The sequence below is a fragment of the Sapajus apella genome, unplaced genomic scaffold (genome assembly GCF_009761245.1).
Source record: "Sapajus apella isolate SASKATOON/1434 unplaced genomic scaffold, GSC_monkey_1.0 scaffold21, whole genome shotgun sequence".
NCBI classification, from domain to species: Eukaryota; Metazoa; Chordata; class Mammalia; order Primates; family Cebidae; genus Sapajus; species Sapajus apella.
In genome coordinates this window covers 29209580-29229155 of record NW_022436961.1, presented here as the reverse complement: position 1 = coordinate 29229155, position 19576 = coordinate 29209580, and the positions used below count along the sequence as shown (strand labels likewise).

At 42.7% G+C, this 19576-nt stretch overlaps 1 protein-coding gene across 4 annotated transcripts in view; it reads left to right on the top strand.

Moving 5' to 3' along the window:
• The window catches only part of ADRA1A (adrenoceptor alpha 1A), a 105294-nt gene extending 88185 nt beyond the window's left edge, over nucleotides 1–17109 (top strand). The window contains exons 3-4 of one of the 4 annotated variants that reach the window (XM_032288586.1): nucleotides 2638–3023; nucleotides 16306–17109. In XM_032288586.1, coding sequence (XP_032144477.1) covers nucleotides 2638–3023; nucleotides 16306–16326 — 407 coding nt within the window. In that variant the 3' untranslated portion in view covers nucleotides 16327–17109. The other 3 variants (XM_032288587.1, XM_032288585.1, XM_032288589.1) reach the window with 3 other exon arrangements.
• Nucleotides 17110–19576: the final 2467 nt, after the last annotated feature.

Here is a 19576-nt window from a genome sequence, read left to right as displayed (position 1 = left end):
GCATTTCCTTCTATTTGGCTTCCCCCAGCTACATACTTCATCACTTCCCATAGGCCATCCTCTCTCCTAAGAGATATATTATTCCAATATATTTGGAGATTACATAAAGGAGCATGGGTCCTGAAATCATGCTGCCCAATTTCAAGCCTACCAGTAACTATGTGAGTGACCTCAGCTGAGCTATTCAAACTTACTACACCACAATTTGTTCATTTGGAAAATGGGGATATGGATATGAGTCACAACTCTTCATTGTTACTCATGATGATTAAATCATATGGAAAGTGTTCAGCACAGTGCCTTGCCTGGCTTAAATCAGACACTGAAAGACTGTAAACTTTATTATAATTATAGGACAACACTAAAAGCTTTAGAGCTAAAAATTAAAACTTTCTCAGTTAACATGTTTTTTTCCTAAATAAACACCCATTGCATGTGTGTGTGTGTGAATTTGAGACACACGGAACTCAGCAGGGAGTGTGCTTCAGAGGTAATAAACACTCGCTTCAGAGGTAATAAATGCTCCCATCAGCAACCACACTATTTTGTCTTCTTTGGGTTCTTCAGTATTTAAGTTTACTCTTTGTTTATACTGATGCACTTTTTGACTAAATTTCAGAGCACTGTTTGCCAGAGTAGATTTTAAGAGCACCAGCAATTTGTCACGACGCTGATAGGTCCACAGAGCAGAGAGGAAAAGGAAGACAAAATCAAGACCTTAGGTTTGAAACACCACCACCAAAAACTGTTCAGGGCCATTAGGAATCCTCCATTCAACCTACTCCTTTTTCAGATAAGAAAACTGGACGCCCAAAGGGATCACAGGACTTCTCCAAAGCCACTCTGCCAACTGTACACAAAGCTGTGACTAAAAGCCCATGGAGAAGGAAAAGGAGCTTGGGAGTGAAGAAAGAAAAGAAAGGAGGTGGAAGGAAAATCAAGATGTTATTTTGCAATTTCTCTGAAAGGAGTGAAGAGGGACATTTGAGATTGCCTAATTCATAAAGCTCCTTTAGCAAAAGCCTGTGGCAATCTGAGAATCTGAGAATAAAGAACATTCGATTGGGAGTCCCATACCCTTTATCCATCACTCTTATCAGTATTATAGCAATGAGGTTTGTGACAATCTCTTTAATAAGCATTTTTAAGAGTTCAGCTTTTTATTGAACATGTTCTAAAATAGCATTACCCAAAAACAAACAAACAAAACCCATGTTATCATCAGACTCTTCAGATTCTTCTATCTTTGCTTCCACTTTCTTCTCCTTGGCCTGGGCAGCAGTGATGGAGGGGCAGGACCTCCTGCAGGTGCACCACCAGCTGCTGGAGCAAGTCCTCCTCTCCCGCACCGCCACTGCAGAGGAGGCTCCCGATCTTGACAATGGCCAGGGCCTTGGAAGACAAGCCAGGCCAAAAACCATCATCATTTACCCCAGCTGCTTTAGTAAGAATATTAACCTTATCTTCTATGATGATCGCCTCAGAGTTATGCAGAACGAGGGCTGAGTCAGTGCAGGCGAGCTCTGAGACACAGTCCATGGTGTGGACAAGAGCAAGGCTGGGCTGCCAGGAGCAGTGCTAGTGCTGGATGCACTGAGGGCCTCACGCCAATGCAACCTCAGCTCAGAAGGGCAGAGCATCTTGGCGGCAGCTGGGAAAAGGCTAATAAACATTTTTAAAATTTGTAAATTCAGTAATTGGAGAACATAATCCCTCCTTTAAGACTTCACAGTTTTGTTCTTCTGCTGCCAAAAGCCCCATGGCAGTCTCTGTGCAGGACATGAAGGGTCCTGAGGCCTGGTTCCTGTGGTGCATGTCAACAAGTAGGGTTTGGGTAGACAGAGAAGGTGGAAAAGGGCATCAGGGACACAGTGGCCCAACTTGAGAGGACAAAAAATGTGACCAATGGCCTAGAGAAAAAGTGTAATGAGTCTGGCTAGAGAAAAATAATAACAAGCAATCATATTAGAAAGCTGGTTAGGTCCCTGAATGTGAAGCAAATGACACTCATTTGGGAGTCATCAGGAGATACTAACAAGGGGATCTCAGGGTGACATCAAAGGCATCATCTAGGAAAAGTGATTGAGAATCACTGGTCCAACGGTGGCAAGGCCAATATTGTGTAAAGTTGAGACTCTCATCAAAATCCGTAATTCTGATATTCAGGAGGGAAGGAATTCATCAACACTAAAGTTGTATGTTTTATACAACACTGGATCAGAGAATAAAGGACATGTCCAGGTAACTGAATTTTAATACAGATTATTTGCATGGATTCCAACTTACTTTTCAATTTAGGCAAAACACTTTGCATATTGGACTCAGTCTGAATTTCACATTTTCATTTGGTAAAACTTCACAGTAGCCATTGGTCACTGAGAGCCAATGCAGCCCTATGCACCTGGCCTGCTCCAGTAATTGATAACACACATGGACCAAGTAGGAATGGTCTTTGAAGACACCGCAAAAGGTTGACATTCTTGGGAGCCAGTCAGTCAAATGTGAGAAACTCCAATGGGTTTGGGATCATTTTAAATATTTTAAAAACACTATGAAGATGTTTGTTTGATTGTTTTTCTAGCCAAGTGGCCTTCTGACTTGCAAATAATATGTATGAATCTGTGTGTTTTCTTCCAGGGTCTTTCTTCCCTGATTTCAAGCCCTCTGAAACCGTTTTTAAAATAGTATTTTGGCTCGGATATCTAAACAGCTGCATCAACCCCATCATATACCCATGCTCCAGCCAAGAGTTCAAAAAGGCCTTTCAGAACGTCTTGAGAATCCAGTGTCTCCGCAGAAGGCAGTCTTCCAAACACGCCCTGGGCTACACCCTGCACCCCCCCAGCCAGGCCCTGGAAGGGCAGCACAAGGACATGGTGCGCATCCCCGTGGGATCAGGAGAGACCTTCTACAGGATCTCCAAGACGGATGGCGTTTGTGAATGGAAATTTTTCTCTTCCATGCCCCGAGGATCTGCCAGGATTACAGTGTCCAAAGACCAATCCTCCTGCACCACAGCCCGGGTGAGAAGTAAAAACTTTTTGCAGGTCTGCTGCTGTGTAGGGCCCTCAACCCCCAGCCTTGACAAGAACCATCAAGTCCCAACCATTAAGGTCCACACCATCTCCCTCAGTGAAAACGGGGAGGAAGTCTAGGACAGGAAAGATGCAGAGGACAGGGGAATAATCTTAGGTACCCACTCCACTTCCTTCTTGGAAGGCCAGCTCTTCCTGGAGGACAAGACAGGACCAATCAAAGAGGGGACCTTCTGGGAATGGGGTGGGGGTAGACGCACCTCATCAGGCAGCGGGTAGGGTGCAGGGAAGAGGGAGAGTGTCTCACAACCAACCAGTTCAGAACCATACTGAACAGCATTTCCCTGCAGCTAATGCTTTCTCGTTCACTCTGCGCCCGCTTCAACAAAAACCACCATGGGAAACAGAATTTCATGCACAATCCAAAAGACTATAAATATAGGATTATGATTTCATCATGAATATTTTGAGCACACACTCTAAGTTTGGAGCTATTTCTTGATGGAAGTGAGGGGATTTTATTTTCAGGCTGAACCTACTGACAGCCACATTTGACATTTATGGGGAGAGGGCCTAGAGAGGAAGAGCATAAGATGGTGGCCAAGATCCAGACACATTATTTTTAGAGCAAGTCCTGAAACTCCACCCTTTCTAATACATCCAGTTTCTCAGCTTGAGGGAAACTTGACAGTGAGGTTTACCTTTGGCTACACTTTGAATGGATGCTGCCCCTCATTTCCCAATGAGAGTGAGGGACACTCATGATATCTTAGAATGTAGCATTCTGTATCCTTGGGTCAGGAGAGGGTTGAAAGAATGAATCAGGGCAGTATGGCTTTTTCCAAGAGAAGACAGTAGACAAGAGCATCGTTCTTTCCATTTAACTACTAGAGAGAAAAATCCAGTAAACTGTTCCAAGATCAGATGATGATAGGCTTCCTCCGTTATATCTTTAAAGACCAAGAGCTTGGAGGGCTGTTAATTTCTTGCAAAGATAGAGGCTGTTCACTTACTGCACAGTCATTTCAACATGGCTTAGAAAAGCCTTTCTTGGCCAATCACTTACCTATTCCAGAACTCTGTTATGAAAATCCAGAGCTTATAATATTTTGAAAGGCAAAAGATTGCCTCTCATTACTTCTCATCTGCTTCACTATTGCATAATGAATGAGCTTCGCCCGTGGCATGTTGGAATGAGCCTTATAATCCAAGCACGTTCTCCCCGAACTTTGAAAAATACTAATGCTTAGCTTTAGACAGATACTGATGGATCACAAAAGAACTGTCTAAAGCAGGAGTTTGCAAACATTTTTTGATAGAAGCCCATTTGTTCAGGAAAAAGATCCAGTAGTCAATTCAACTTAATCTATTCCTACTTTTCTGCAAGAACTTGGGGAACATGCTGTATTTTGCTCTATGTATACCAGATTTTGGTAAACCATAACTCAGTACACAACTTGCATGTCTCCTTTCCTAAATTCCTGGAACCAGAAGTGTTTCAGATTACAGATTTTTTTCAAATTTTGAAGGATCTGCATATACATAATCAAATATCTCAGATATAGGACCCAAGTCTAAACACAGAATTCACTTATGTTTCATACCCGCCTCGTACACATAGCCTGAGGGTAATTTTATACAATATTTTTTAAATTGACTATTTTTGACTACAACCCATAGACAGGAGACCAGGTGTGGAATTTCCCACCTGTACATCATGTTGGTGCTCAAACAATCTCGGATCTTAGAGCCTTTCGGATTTCAGAATTTTGGATTAGGGCTGCACAAGCTATAGATTACTAATGATGAAGATGGTAACTATATGTAAAAATTAAAATATGGCCGTCTTTCCACAATAAGAATTTTAAATCGGATTTATGTTTTTGGGATAATTCTCGAGAATCAGTAATCTAAAACGAAAGACCATTTGCCTGGCCTCTTTCCTCTATTAAGGTAATTTCCTCTAAGAAAATCAAAGCAGCTGTAACCTTCACACCAAGAGTAGTCGCCTTGACATCTTTTTCTTCTTCCCTTGCAACAAAATGATAATTTCCTTAAATCCTTCTAAAAAAACAAGTCTCTTTTCATATTGCAATAGATGCTATGTTTGCATGTGGATTTGGGTTTTGTTATAGGTTGTGTTTAGACCCGGGCTGTGATTGTTTTTTCAGTCTTTTTCTGAAGAGTGTCTTCTTACTGGCCAGATACATATTCGGCCTTGTGTTCAGAACTTGGATTCTGGCACTGAGATGTTGGCCAGATTTTTAGAGTCTTCTGTTCTCTCTGCATGTCCCATAAGAGCTCTGCCAGATGTGAATATCCTATTATAGAGGCAAGTGTCTAAGAAGAACGTGAATATGCAAACCCTCGCTCCTCTTCTGCCTTGATAGGAAAGATCAGTTTCATTGTTTAGAAGAGCTTAGCCCAGGATCTGAATAAGAAAATCACTTGCCCCACTCCCCCTTCCAGGAAGAACATCCCCATGGGAAGACTGGTTATCATTTTTCTTCAATAAATTATGGTTCCATGTTTGAAATGATCTTTAAACATCTTTACAGATACTTTTAAATTTCAGATATGGGAAAGCTTAGAAACACAGGAAATCTGGCACTAATGCCACATCTAATCAAAATAAACAACTAGAGAATCTTTTGGTCATCAGAATAAAACCATAACAATTGTATCCGTGTAAAACCATCGGTAAATAATTGTTTGCTACACTCTTCTCCAGTCCCCTCTCTCCAGGGAGGTAAACTTTTAACATATTTTTCCTTTCCCATAGCATGATATACCAATTTTACAAGAAATTGATAATGTCTCCCAAAACAATATATGAGTAAACAATATATGAGTTGAATTACTTTTTGCTCATTTCTCCTAAATCTCTGTACCTTTAAGCATGCCAAAAAAATATCTAAAATTGTTGCCGTACAGAAAATAATTTTCATATTTATATTCACATGTTTACTGCTTCTATTTGGGGTTGGAGGAATTTACCCAGAGTAATGATGTCTTCTCTAACGTGTTATAAAAAGTAGTTGCTTTGGGATTGTCTAAACATCACAAAAATCAATGTGACATTATGGGATAGGGGAAATTTGAGCTTATTCTGCAACTCAAACTGCATGCATTAAGAGAGACCCTGAATCTCATTATTCAAAAATTTCCCCAGATTATGTCATGGACTTCAGAAAAGCATTTTACTCATCAGTTATCTTTCCTTTTCCTCTCTCATGTCTCCTCCAAGAGGGCTTCTGCTTATAATCATATAGCAAATCTAAAACTCTACAAAATATTCAAAAATAAATATTCCATGGTAGACGGTAGTGTTTGGATAAATAAATATTCTCTTAAGATTTTTCTGTTAGGTCTTACTGTGTGCCAGGAATCTGCAGGAAATTTTGTACCCATTGCCTCTAAACTCCCTGGAAACTCTGCTACTCCTGTTATGCAGATAAAAATCTGTTTATCATGAGAGGTTAAGGACTTGCCCAAGGCCAAGGGAGAACCATGATTGAAACCTGCATCTCCCTATTCTGAACCTGTACATTTTCCATAGCTCCCCTTCTCCAAAAGAATGGGGGTAAGACTTTTCCCATTTGGATTGGGTGTGCTGAGGATGCCAAGGCACAGCCAAACTTTTTAATGTTTTCTTTCCTTGGGATTTGCCTCCAAATTAACCATGGCAAACATGCAGCCAAATCTCCAGCCCAGGCAAACCCAAGAGCAGGGCATCCATGGAAGGGTTTGGTGTCTACACTTCTAACCACCAGACTCCATCACATTTTTAGGAGTTAATGGCCTGGAATGTGATGAAGTCCTTGCTTGGACATACTATGGCATGTTAGGGGAAGATGGGCATGTAAGAGAATGCAGAAGAGGCCACATTGGCCAAGAACAGTACAATCCCATTGCAGATAGGACACATATTGGGTGTTGCGTTGAAGTTACTGATGACCAACCACAGTTCACAGAAACACTTTTTGGGAAGAACATCCCTTTTAAAAAAATAAATGAAAACAAATACAACATCACTTGCTCTCACTCACCTGTATTCCAACCGTTTTTTTTTTTTAAGTTGGACAGAGGGGAAGGTATTATAGATATTTCACCAGGAATTGCAGGGAGCATATCAAGCATGTGAATTATATGATGTCACCATGGGGAAAGGGTTCAGAATGCTGACCGCCAGGAAGCTGAAGACCTAGGCAATCTTTGAAAAATGAGGCACCAGTTGGAAGCTATGGCTATGTATCGGGTGACATTGCTTGTTCCTAATTTCTTTTCACAAGTGAAAACTGGATATCCCAACCTTCTGGCCCAGTAGGTTTCATGGTTAAGACCTGGGAGTGAGAACATTTTAGGAACTATTTGCTTGGGCAGGTAATTGTTCACTCTTTGATCACGGTTACTTAATAAGAGCTTGACAAACTTTCTCAATCGCTTCTGGAACTGATCTTCTCAGGTCCTTTGGCCATAAAAGATGCTGCCTCTGTGTATGAATACTTGTTGACTTAATTAAGGAAAGAGCGCTGCTCATCAGCACAGGGTGCCCAAGCAGATGGGAGGTAAACTCTCCAAGAAGAAAACAGATAAAAAGAAAGCAGAGGAGGCAAATATGGAGACATCAGAGGTATGCTCACCAGTTACTCTGATTTTTTTTTTACACTACTAGGACTTTTAACCATGAAACCACCTGCGTACAGCTCCAGTGGAGCCCAGTTGGAACCCTGTTTGCACCTGCTCCGTGTCTGCAGACTGTGCTGGGGAGCTGGGCAGAGCCAGGCTGCTGTGGTGCCCACCATCTTCAGAAAGCAATGGCAGCCATGGCCTCCCGGCCCTCCAGAGTCCCTGGGAGCTGAGTGAGTGGAGATGACCATTGCGGGGCTAGGCTGACAAAAGCAAGTTAGGATTTCAGTAGCGGACACCAGTCCCTTGCTGCTGCTCCCATCAGCCTTAGCTTGTTCATGCTGCCCAGACCCAAATGTCGTGGAAGAGGGGCTGAGAATGGCCTTATCTGCTCTATGCAGGAAAATGTCATTTCTACTTTGCTGCTGCAACATGGGTTACTGGCTCTCTCACCTAAAAGAAGGTTGTGGAGTTTGTGGATGGAGGGGTTTAGCAGCAGGAAGATTTACCATAGACATTGCCTCAAAGCAGGTTGGTTGAGTCATGCCTTGCTGCAATTGATAAGCAAGGAACTGCCCTAAAGCTTGTGGCTTTTTCATTTCAAAAGACAAAATAATTGCCTTTCCTTTCCGTGTGGCTCAGGAGTTATTACTTTACTTTCTCACCATATCATATTCAGTGAAGCCACATTATAAGCTGGAAATGATTATTGCTAAACTATGAAAACTACAGGCTTAATTAGGCAGAAAATCTAAGAGCAAATGTACACTGTATTTGGAGTTAAAAAAAAAAAATGAAGGCACTGGCTTCTTCAAAAGCCTGGATTCCATAGGTGCATTCAAATGCAGTAGAGAGAAAGCTAAGACAAAAAATCCCAACTTAAGTTTACTATTTCTGTCCATTTATATAGCACTTTATATTTGTCAAAGTAATTTTGCTTATCTTAAGTCATCCCTGTGCAGTAGAAAGAGAAGAAACAGATTATTGCCTACACTTTAGCATATAAAGAAAAGAGGAGGTGGGAGATTTAAGGATTTCTTGCAATATCCCCAAATCCAGCCTCCGACTCCTTTTTCCATGGCACCTCAGTGTTTCCCAGGTCCCCTGTGTTTCCTGACACTCTGACTTTCACATCTCACTCATTTGTCCCTGACCTATAATTTCAGCTCTATTGACAGCTTCTCTCCTGTCGTATCTCTGCCATGGCTGGGCAGCACCACACTGTTCCAGGAGCCAAGGGCATATTTGTCTTTACTTCTGTGATTGCCTGAAAGACACGCACCTGTGATTCTGTTCTTTATTCCTAGAGGGCAGCAGCAGAGCCAAGGAACTAGGCAGGGCAGGAGACTCTTGGTTTGCTCCACAGCATGACAAGGAAGGCAGTAATTGTCACCTTACTGTCCTCAGGAACGCAGAGGTCCCAAAGGGAGTTTGGGGAATAATTCTTTTTCCGGTCAGCCTGTGGGTCATTGCATACACACTAGTCATTGCCAGCAGCAAACAACTTCTGCTGCATCCCACCCTGCACTTGGCATAAAAAAACAGAGAGGCTCAGAGAGTCCCCAGCCTACAAGCTGGATGGAGTCCATGTTCATCTGTCACAAAGTCAAAAATGCATTTTTCCAAGAGGCATTGTTATAAATGGGGGAGGGGTAGGATGTTCCCAGATGAGCCAAAAAGAAAAAAAATCTATTTAATGTACATTAGGAGTTTACAAACTTTTTCTATATGTGACTAGATAGTAAATATTTTAGGCATTGCGGGGTCATACAGACTCTATCACACATTCTTATTTGTTTTGACTTTTGGCAGGGAGGGAGACAACCCTCCAAAATGTAAAACTAAACCCTTCTTCTCTCAAACAAAGCAAAACAAACAAAAAACCAGACTGCAGACCAGAGCGAGCTCATGGGCCGTAGTTTGCCATCATGATCTGTGTTGTTACTAGCTGACAGTATAGCACAGATGATGCTAAACAACGGGATTCGGTGTTCAAAATACAAATATTTTTTAATATGCCATTGACACATCTCCACTTAGCTAAATTCATGTTCCCAATCTGCATGAATGATTGCATAAAGTGACAAGTCCATATTCAGAGTGGGCCCATCCCATGTATCATTTGACCTTCCAAGCAGGCATCAGAGTAAGAGGTGAGCACCTGTCACCCCACTGCTGTCCTCTGTAGAGCAGGGAGGTCCACTGGAGCCCAGGGGGGCCTCAACATTGTTCAGCTCCTTGCCCCATCTGGGAAATCCCCATAGCACAATCTGGCTGACCCTAAGAGTAGCAACAATAAATACACACCCTTGACCAAGGCCAACCTGAAATTCTCCCAGACCCTTGGAACCTGCCCAAGTGGAGGGCCCCAGAGGACCCCCCAAAGAATCTCTGGGTCACACTTGGCTCCTTGGGAAGACCTCCTAGACATGGCACCCCACACCAGGGCATTTGAGGGCCTGCCTGGAGCTCACCAAGAAGAGTCATGGGGTTCAGAGAGTATGCTTGGTACAGTGGGCATTTTCAAAAGACAGATAGGATTCAGAATTGTTCTCTCCTCCTTTTCCTCTTCCTCCTCCTCCTCCTCTTCTTTTATTTTTCCTTTTTCTTTGCCTAACTGGAATAGAAATGATATTACTATGGGGAAGCATATTCAGCCCTCCCCTGGGGATACCAGATTCATGTTTCCCTGAGCTGACACACTTTGTTGGAGGGACTTCTTGTTCCTTCCTCTCTCCAGGCCTGATGGGCAATGAGGAAGAGAAAGACTCTCCTGATCAGAAATAAAGTGCCGTTCCTGCAGCCAAGGGCACAGCGTCCACAGTGTTGACAGAGGAGACTCCACGGCAGGGCTCTCGGGTGGGGCATGGATGGTGGTGGGTGCAGAACTGACATGGAAGAACCTGGAAATACTGAGGCCACTCAGTAATCACACCTCTATTACCTTGGGATGATGCTACATGGCAGCCTCCCCTACCTTCCCTTCCTGTTGGTCTTGATCCTGAGCCCTTTCATCTTTCCCACCTCCTTTCCTGATGCTGTCCTCTCCATAATTCCACCCTCCCCTTCTTGCTAAACTTATAAACAATGAAAAAGGCTGGGGTGGGTGTCCTTGCTCCAGAGGGTGCCATTTCCCACGGAATCCATGCTCTGGGTGACAAGATGGGGCTGCCCTCAGCAACTCCATCCCCTTCCCAGGTCAGCCTGACTCTGTGAGCTGCAGGCCCACAGCATCCAGAGAGCTCAGGGCAGGAGATGGTGCCAGGAGAGTGAGGACATTTTGAAGGCCCCCACGGACTTTTATCCTCTGCTTGCAGTGCTGCCTTTCTGCTCGTATACAATTACTTCCAAGTGAAAGGTATAAACAACGTGCAGCCACATTTTAGAAAAGAGCTGGTGGTCAGAGTGAGTGGTTGCAGTATTTCTATCAGCCCCACAAGGGGTGCACCTCTTACCAATCTCTAATGGTTCAAAAGTCTCTACTGAACCCAGCAAAGTCAGCTTCTCTTTCTCTTCTTCTGCATCTTCTGTCTCTTGCCCTTCTTGTTCCTTCCCTGTTGACTTCCCCTCTTAAGAATGCTTGAGGGCCTTCAAGGCCTTTGATTAATCCCATAAAGTAAACCTGGTTTTATGTTGGCATTGAGCAACGCTTAACCCATCGGAATGTATACCCTGAGCAGAACTGTCAGCCAGGCAAAGGGTGTTCTTTCTCTTCTGATACTCTGCTCTTTGTCCCTGTCCCCAGCAGCCCATCTGCTACTGGAACTTGTTCACGGAGTCCTTCTGCCAACTCATCATATTCTTGTCCCAGGAACTTTTCCAGTTTAATAAAGGATCTTCTACCAACCAGTATGCTCCTGCTTTTGCAGATACAGCACAGCTCCATGCGTTTGTATCCCGCCACCCATATTAGTGTCCTAGGCCAATCATAACAAACAAATGGGGTGGCTTCAACAACAGAAATTTATTATCACACCATTATGGAGACTGGAGAGTCGAAGATCAAGGCGTTGGCTGGTTGTGTCTTCTGAGGCATCTCTCTTTAACTTGTAGATAGTTACCTTCTCCCTGTGTCTTCATGTGGTTTATTCTCTGTACATTTCTCTGTCCTAATTTCTTATAAAGACACCTGTTTTATTGGATTAGGGTCCACCCTCATCACCTCATTTAACCACACCATGCCTTTAAAGGCACTATCGCTGAATACAGTCAGATTCTGAGGTCCTGGGGGTTGGGACTTCAACATAGGAACCTGTGGGAGACTCATTTGAGCCCGTAAGGACTCCCTCCTCACTCTTTCATTTCTGCCCATACAAAATGTACCCATAATTCTTTTCCCAGATCAGAAGTTTAAATTCGGCCCTTTTTGATCATCCCAATTTCTCTCCAAGTTCTTATAGCAATTGTCTATAGAACATATTTGGCAGTTAATTCTGTACTCTATTGTAATCTTTCTGTTGTTTTTAAAAGACTATAACTATTTAAAGTATTTTAAAGCATACCTTGTATACACAGTACTTATATAAGTTCTGTCTTCTCAACTAGAGGAGAACTCCTGGATGGCAGCAATGTTTTGTCACTTAGCATGCCCATGGCAGTACTCCAGCCCCAAAGCAGGCATGGAGAGAGGGGTGCACAGCAGAGCAAGTAATCAGACCCAACCACTAGTTACAGACACCCACTGGGAAGCCAGTCCCCAGGGACCTGGAAACATCAGACAATCCACCCAGAAAGGCTCAGGCTGATGACCCTGATGATTCTTAGGGACAGTAAGATCCCAGTTAGATGTGCAGAGCACAGCAGTGAGGAACCCCAGGTCAGCAGTGCAGAATCCCAGACATCGTAAGTCAGATGGGCATATGCTCACCCAGAGACCATCTTTACCCAAGAAAGCAGAGCCTCATCCTTAATTGAGACAGATCCTAGACTCCAAGGGGAGGGTGAGACAGAACAAGATGGGATAAGAAGCACAGCAGAGCCCAGTCTTGAGAACTGGGGCATTAAGGACCACATGAGGGCCCTATGATCACCCTGGGGTCTCCATGCCAGTGATAGGTGGGTTAAGGGTATGTCAGTGCTGTCTGCCCTGTATCAGTATTGGCTTGAAAAATGGGTGCCAAACAGCCTCAGGTAGTTTTTCCTCTACTCTTCTTATAGCCTAAGAAAGACAAAAGAGGAAAGGAAGCTGCACTGTTTGGATTCAATATGAGGACATAGACGGCCAGGCCCTGCTAAAAGCTGTCTTAATGAAGACCACCTTCCACTCTAAAAGCCTAAGCCCTCATAAGCGCAATGAGATGGTCCTGCTGCGCAGCTGCCCACTCTGCCTGGTCTCAGGGCATCCTGGCCTGCCCACCTCGTGCCTCTTGAAAAATCCCATGCCATTTCCACTTCATCACCCAACCCAGGCCCCTTGTATTGCCCTCATAGTGTTTCCCTGACAGCCACACAGTGATATATTCTTTTCTGCCCTGGTTCCTGAGAAACGACGCGCATTTATCCTCATTTGGAAGAATCAAGACTGTTCTAACTGCATGGCATCTGCTGTTGTGTTTGCTGGGCAAGAGACAATGCCACTGTGGCCTCCTATCTCCCTCTTCCCTCCCTGGGGACTCTCAGGTTGGAAGCGTTTCTGGTTCCACAATATCAATCACATCAGAACACCCTGGCTGTCTAGAGTCACGTGAGGCACCAGCTTCGGTCCAGTCTGGAAACAACAGGGGAAAATCACAACAAAAGGCAAGCCCTACAAAAGTATTCAGTCTATTCAAGCCAAAAGCCATCCAAAACCAGTTTCAAATAAGTATAGCAATGTCTTACTGATTTATCCTTAAAAATTGCATTTCTTCCCCTCCCTTGTCTTCATTCCTGTTGTTAAATGCAGCCTTATCTTTCATAATGAAAAGACAGGCTAATTGAAGTCTCAAGCGATGGGAGGGCTGTGGCCCATTACTCAAAAGCTGAGCATCAGGCAGAGTACTTCATGCCCCAGAGTGCCTCCCCCAGTCCTGGAGTCATGACAGAGGTGACAGTGGTCGTAAAGAGCAGAGAAGGAGGGAAACTTGATGAATGGGATGCTGAATAAGCAGTTTAAATCTACAAATAAGAATGCTGAAATTCAATCTGACAAGTAAAAAGCTATTAAAAAGAACACCTGTGAATTATTTTTTAAGATCAAAGCAGGCATTACAAATACTTCAATAACAATTTATTGCTAGTTTTCTACATACTTAAAAAAAAAAGAGTCAAGCTTTTATTAGGACGTAATTGAGTAAAAACTGAGGTCCCTTCCTTGCTCTCATCTTCATTTCCAGCAGCTTGCCTGGCCCCATCTTCCTCTTCTGAACATCACATACAAGCCTGATACCTAAACTTCAATAAGTGCGAGCTGACATTTGTGCAACAGAAATTCTGCCTCAGCATTTAAAGCCGAATCAAAAACACATGCTTTCTTCATCAGATGTGAGGGAAAACAAACTATTTTTATCTCTGGGTGTAACAAGTCACAAGCAATTCACTCTCCAGTATTAACACAGAAACTTATCCCAACAATGCTGACAGCAAAATCATTTTGCTCCCTACAATGCATCCATGATGATTTTTGCAGAGCTAAAGTTTAAAGAGGAAAAAATCATACCTTTGGAGTATCTACTACATGCCGAGCTTTTTGGCAAGGTATGAGATTTCGTAGTCACATTACAAAAGAAATATTTTCCCAGAGAATCAATACAACAATATGGGTATGAGAAGAGTAAAGAGAGTCAAGTCTACAGGGAGTTTTGAAAAAAGAGAAAGGCTGTAAAGAGTTGCGCACTCTTGTGTGTTCTCCTGGTGTGCCCCTGTGCTCACCTCTTAGCTTGCTAAACGTGACCTTCCCAACGCCACCCCAAGACCCATGCTAGGAAGGGCACTGGAAGGACCTGGAAAATGCAGTTCAGAGACGGATGATGGACTGAAAGCCACACACCTGGGCTTAATTGCAGTCTCCATCTCTGTACCTATTTAAGTAGCCCTAAACAAGGCACGTTGCCTCTCTTGAGCCATTTTCCTCACCTGTGAAATGGGATTAGCAGATAAAATTGTGTACATGAAACGCTTATGAGCTGACAAAGCTATGAAATCATAGTAGGCCCCCAATAAATGCTAACACTCTTTTTCCATCCTCATTTCCCCTCTCAAATGCTAGCTAAATAAGACGCAACTATAAATTAGATCACGGGTAAAGTACCTTCAAGCACTGAAAGTGCCACGTGCAGGAAAAGGGAAAACAAGTCCTTCACTTTCCTTTGCTCTTTATCTCACTTCAGGTTTTCATTTCCAGGAGTTGGTCATCCCCACCTGAAGACATTCATTTCTCTGTCATTAGAAAGCGGGTCCCAAAGCACCTGCTGCACCACAGCTTGGGTCCTGTCATTCCTACATTGAAGGTGCTAGGCACCAAATCCCAATGCCCAGTAATTCCACACACTACACTGTTTTCTTTGGGTTGGAAATAGCCCCACTTGGAAAATCTGTCTTAGCTTTTAAAAATCAGGCAAACTGCACTACATTGAAGATTTCCACCGAGCTCTCTGAATCGTAGACAACCCAGAACAAGAGTATCCAAGGCTGGTGTTTGTCATCTTCCTCACATTGGCTACTTGCTTTGCAATAGGAGGTATTTTAAATTATCATAATTGTCCTATGAAAGACACTACATAAAATGCCATCATTGTAGAAAATGTGTGTGTGTCTGCCTGTGTGTGTGTGTTTATATAACTGATGTTATGGAAAAAAGAAGTAGTTGTGATCACTGGAAGACAGTACAGCATTTGAAGCAAAGCTTAGATGTAAAGTCATCTAAGAAAATAGGGCTGAGCACCTCTTGGCTTGGGCAACTGTTGGAAGTAAATGTTTACCAAGATAAACAGCAAATACCCAAACGTGAACAGAGGCCATTTTGATTTCACTGCAAATTGAAATCTGTCTCATGGAAACTTCAGGTCACAATCTCAGTGCTAATTTCAGGTTCTGCTAGTTGAGTCTAGACATTTCTAGGGCGCCCTTTAAGTGGTCTCCAGGAGCCTCCTAGGCAGGTGTCTTCACAGGGAAGTCCACACTGCAAGCTCAGCTCACCATGACACAGGCTGATGGAGCAGTCAGCCATGCTTGGAGGCTGAATTTGGCAGGGACTTGCTGCCATCTCCCTGCCAAATGGTCTCTCATGACTCCGAATCTCAAAAAAAAAAAAAAAGTCACTTTCAGGGATGAGGTTCTTGGCCCAACTCTGCCTTATATAAACAGTCTATGGCTATTTCAGTCTTCTGGATTTTGAGAAGCAGCTTCAAGGATAAACGGATTGGTGTTGGCCCAAATTAAAAAGAAGAGTGTTCAGTTCTGTCAATGTTTGGAGAAAGAAGACCAAAAGCATCATCTCACAGGGAGCAGAATGTAATCAGTCTGGCTAAGGAGGAAATTAGAGGGGTTCTCAATTTAAGAACTCACTCTACCAAAGCCTGAACTCGTGAAAATGGATACATTAAGTTTGGTGTAAGAATTCTTACTCTACAGAAAGATAAAATTGTAATCATGTTGATGCATGATGCCTAGGATATTAAAAATGCATGATTAATTAAAGGTTAGTCAACCTTGTGTTTTAAAGGGACACACACCCATGACATGAAGCCAGCTTCCTGTCCACAACTGTTGTCCTTACCGCCCAAGGAAGGGGAGCATGAAACCCACCACTTGTCCTGCTACCCACTGTCTTTGGAATCCACCCCAGGAACCCAGGAGCCAGGAGCCTTGCCTGACACATGGATTTACTTCTTTATCAAGCATCCATCTGACTAAGACACAAATCCAACATATTACTGTTGCTCATGCAAGAAAAGCAGCAACTTAATGATTATTATGATTATGAATTAATGATTAGGGATGATTATAAATGATAAGAGAAAGAAGAAAAGAGCCTTTGGGGACAAATAGCTTGATTGTTTGCAAATCAGTTTAGTACAACCTCCGTCCCCCATTTCATTCTTAAAAGTTCATTAAGAATCATCAGCCACATGTAGGGTGTTGGAAATTCCGTAAGACACCCAGGTTTCTTCAATAAGTAAATGGCATTTTAAAAAAGGGAAATTTGTGGGTTCAAATATTCTTAAGAGATATATTCATCAAGTATAATGTATAAGCTTTGTTGGTTTAGATCTTTATTGAAACTAAGTGTAAAAAGTCATTTTTGAAGTAACTGGAGAAGATTAAGCATAGGCTGGGTCCTATTTGATGTTAGATAATTAGGTAGTTACTTTAAATTTTGTCAGATATGATAATGGCATTGTCCTTAACTGGTAGGTACATATCGAAGTATGTTTACAATTTGCTTTAACATCTTCTTGCCAAAAGTGGGTAAGCCATGGTGATAGACAAAGTAAGAATGGCAGACAAGGCCACACACAGTTCTTCCGTGTCCGTGCAGGTTTGAAATTTTTCAGAATAAAATATTTTTAAAAGAAAAAGAAGTTAGGCACTTTTCACTTGTAAAAATTAGTGTCCCTCAAATTCTAGAACATTCATAGACATGTAACTCATGCTGCAAAACAAAATCCCCTTCATTCAAAGAGAGCCGCTATTGCCCTCTCTGCTCTCTCATTTCTTTATTCACGCTATAACATTCAGTGAGGGCTGACTGTGCTCCAGGGCCAAGTCCAGAAAGTGGAGAATAACAAGGGCAGAGACAGAGTCCTTGCCCTCCGAGAACCTACCAGATTGATACAGGGCCGTGTGAGCTTGGTGAAGGGCCCCAACAGGCTGCAGAGTTAGGATTCTCAAAAGTGGTGATCTCTATGGTGAATCCTAGAGGACACAGTGGGGTGGGGAACAGAAGCAGTTGTTCCAGGCAAGGAAGGAAGGAATCTGTGCAAAGGCCCAGGGGCTGGTGAACCTCGGGTATGTGCTGGGGGTGCTGTCTCCTCCCACAGCTCGGGGCACAGGGAAGGCAATCTTGCTTATCATGGTGGCCACCTGGCTGTACAAACCCCCATTCCCCAAGTCCCCCCAGGCAAACCACACAACTGCTCTTCTTCTCACTCTTTTTTTAAGCCAAGAGAGAATCACTGAAACAGTGGTGAGTCCAGGGCTCTCCTGACAGTGACTGTGTTTGGCTTGGCTGAAAATCACAAAGCCTTTTTTTCCTCCGATTCTCTTTGTTCTCAAGGCTTAGTGCAGCATTACAATGGGATGGCTAAACAGACAAAAAAGGCTAAAAAAAAAAAAAAAAAAGGAGAAGGTCTATTTTTCTCTTCACACAAATAAATATTTGCTCCAGAATGGAGGTACCTAATTCTTAAGAATAACCAAATGCTTTGGATGTCTTAACAAGCAAATCATATGTAAGGCAATTCAGTGTTACTACTAATTGAGGAATTGTTTTTAGCAAGATGTTATGCAGCATGTTTTTAAAAAACAAGTTTTTCTAACGACAACAACAACAAAAAAAAAAAACATGGAGAAAATAACTGAATTACTATAATATCCCCAAAGGCTGGCTTTCACATCATCGAAGGGTCACATCTCATACTACATTGAAGCTTATGAAAGAGTGTCGGGGCCAGGTGCAGTGGCTCACGCCTGTAATCCCAGCGCTTTGGGAGGCCTAGGCAGGCAGATCGTGAGGTCAAGAGACTGAGACCACCCTGGCCAACATGGTGAAACCCTGGCTCTACTAAAAATAAAAAATTAGCTGAGCGTGGTGGCGCACACCTGTAGTCACAGCCACTCAGGAGGGTGAGGCAGGAGAATCGATTAAACCCGGGAGTCAGAGGTAGCAGTGAGCTGAGATCCGGCCACTGCACTCCAGCCTGGCAACAGAGCAAGACTCCATCTCAAAAATAAAAAAAGAAAGAAAGAGTGTCTACTTGTGTTACAAATGGAGCAAAGGTGGTGGGGAAATGGAAGCAAAAGGGACAGACTTGAAGCTGTCCTTTTTCAATCAACTAGCAGTTTAGAAGGACTTGACTTGCTGGGGCTAAGGACAAAAAAATTGGAGGTTCATTTTGCCTGTGAAATTAAAATTATACTTTAGTAAATAAAGCTGACACCATTTAACCATGAACCCAATGACATTTCCTGGCTTGCTGCAGCATTTCTGCTCATCTCCTTGTTACGTTTGTTCAAAATACACACACAGCATTTACATGTTGCCAGAGAAGCAAATGTGGGCTGACTGGCTGATTTTAGCTGCTACAGTTTTTCTGTAACCTTTAGCAACTGTTGTGACCAATACGATCCCTGTAAGGTGCAATTCTAATTGTGCAGCATTTGTGAACCATGTCCACCTTCTCCAGGTTTGGTATTTGGTCGACTAAGTTGGCAATGTCATTACCTTTTCTTCCATTTTACAAAAATAAAAAAAGTTAATTTGAATCGTGCGCAGAGTTTGGTATGCACTCTATACTATTCAAGGGAGCATTCTCTATGTCAGCATAATATATTTATGTGTGTGAATCGTTATACTTGAATTTGTGGCAACATTTTGTATCAATGCATATACACGACACCCAGGCTGACTACAATGGCTTCAAAGCATTTAATTTCTCTTAAATGGACTCAATATGCTTGGAATGTGCTGTTTAAGTGTTTCTGAATTTTCTACACGCCATTTTTACAGGTCTATCTGTTTATGATGTGATGTGGTAAACAATCATGTTGGTTTTACGTTTCTTTTCAAAGAAAATGAATGTACATAGTACTAAGCAGATGAATAAATTATTGAAAAAATATACTTCATGGATCATGCCCACTGATAAATTTATTTGTTGAAAGTGACTGTACAAATTATAAGAATTTATATTGTCCTTATAAATATGGATGCCATCTATTTAAGTGTTGTTCAATATTGATATGTGTTCTCTAATAAAATATTTTAAACCTCT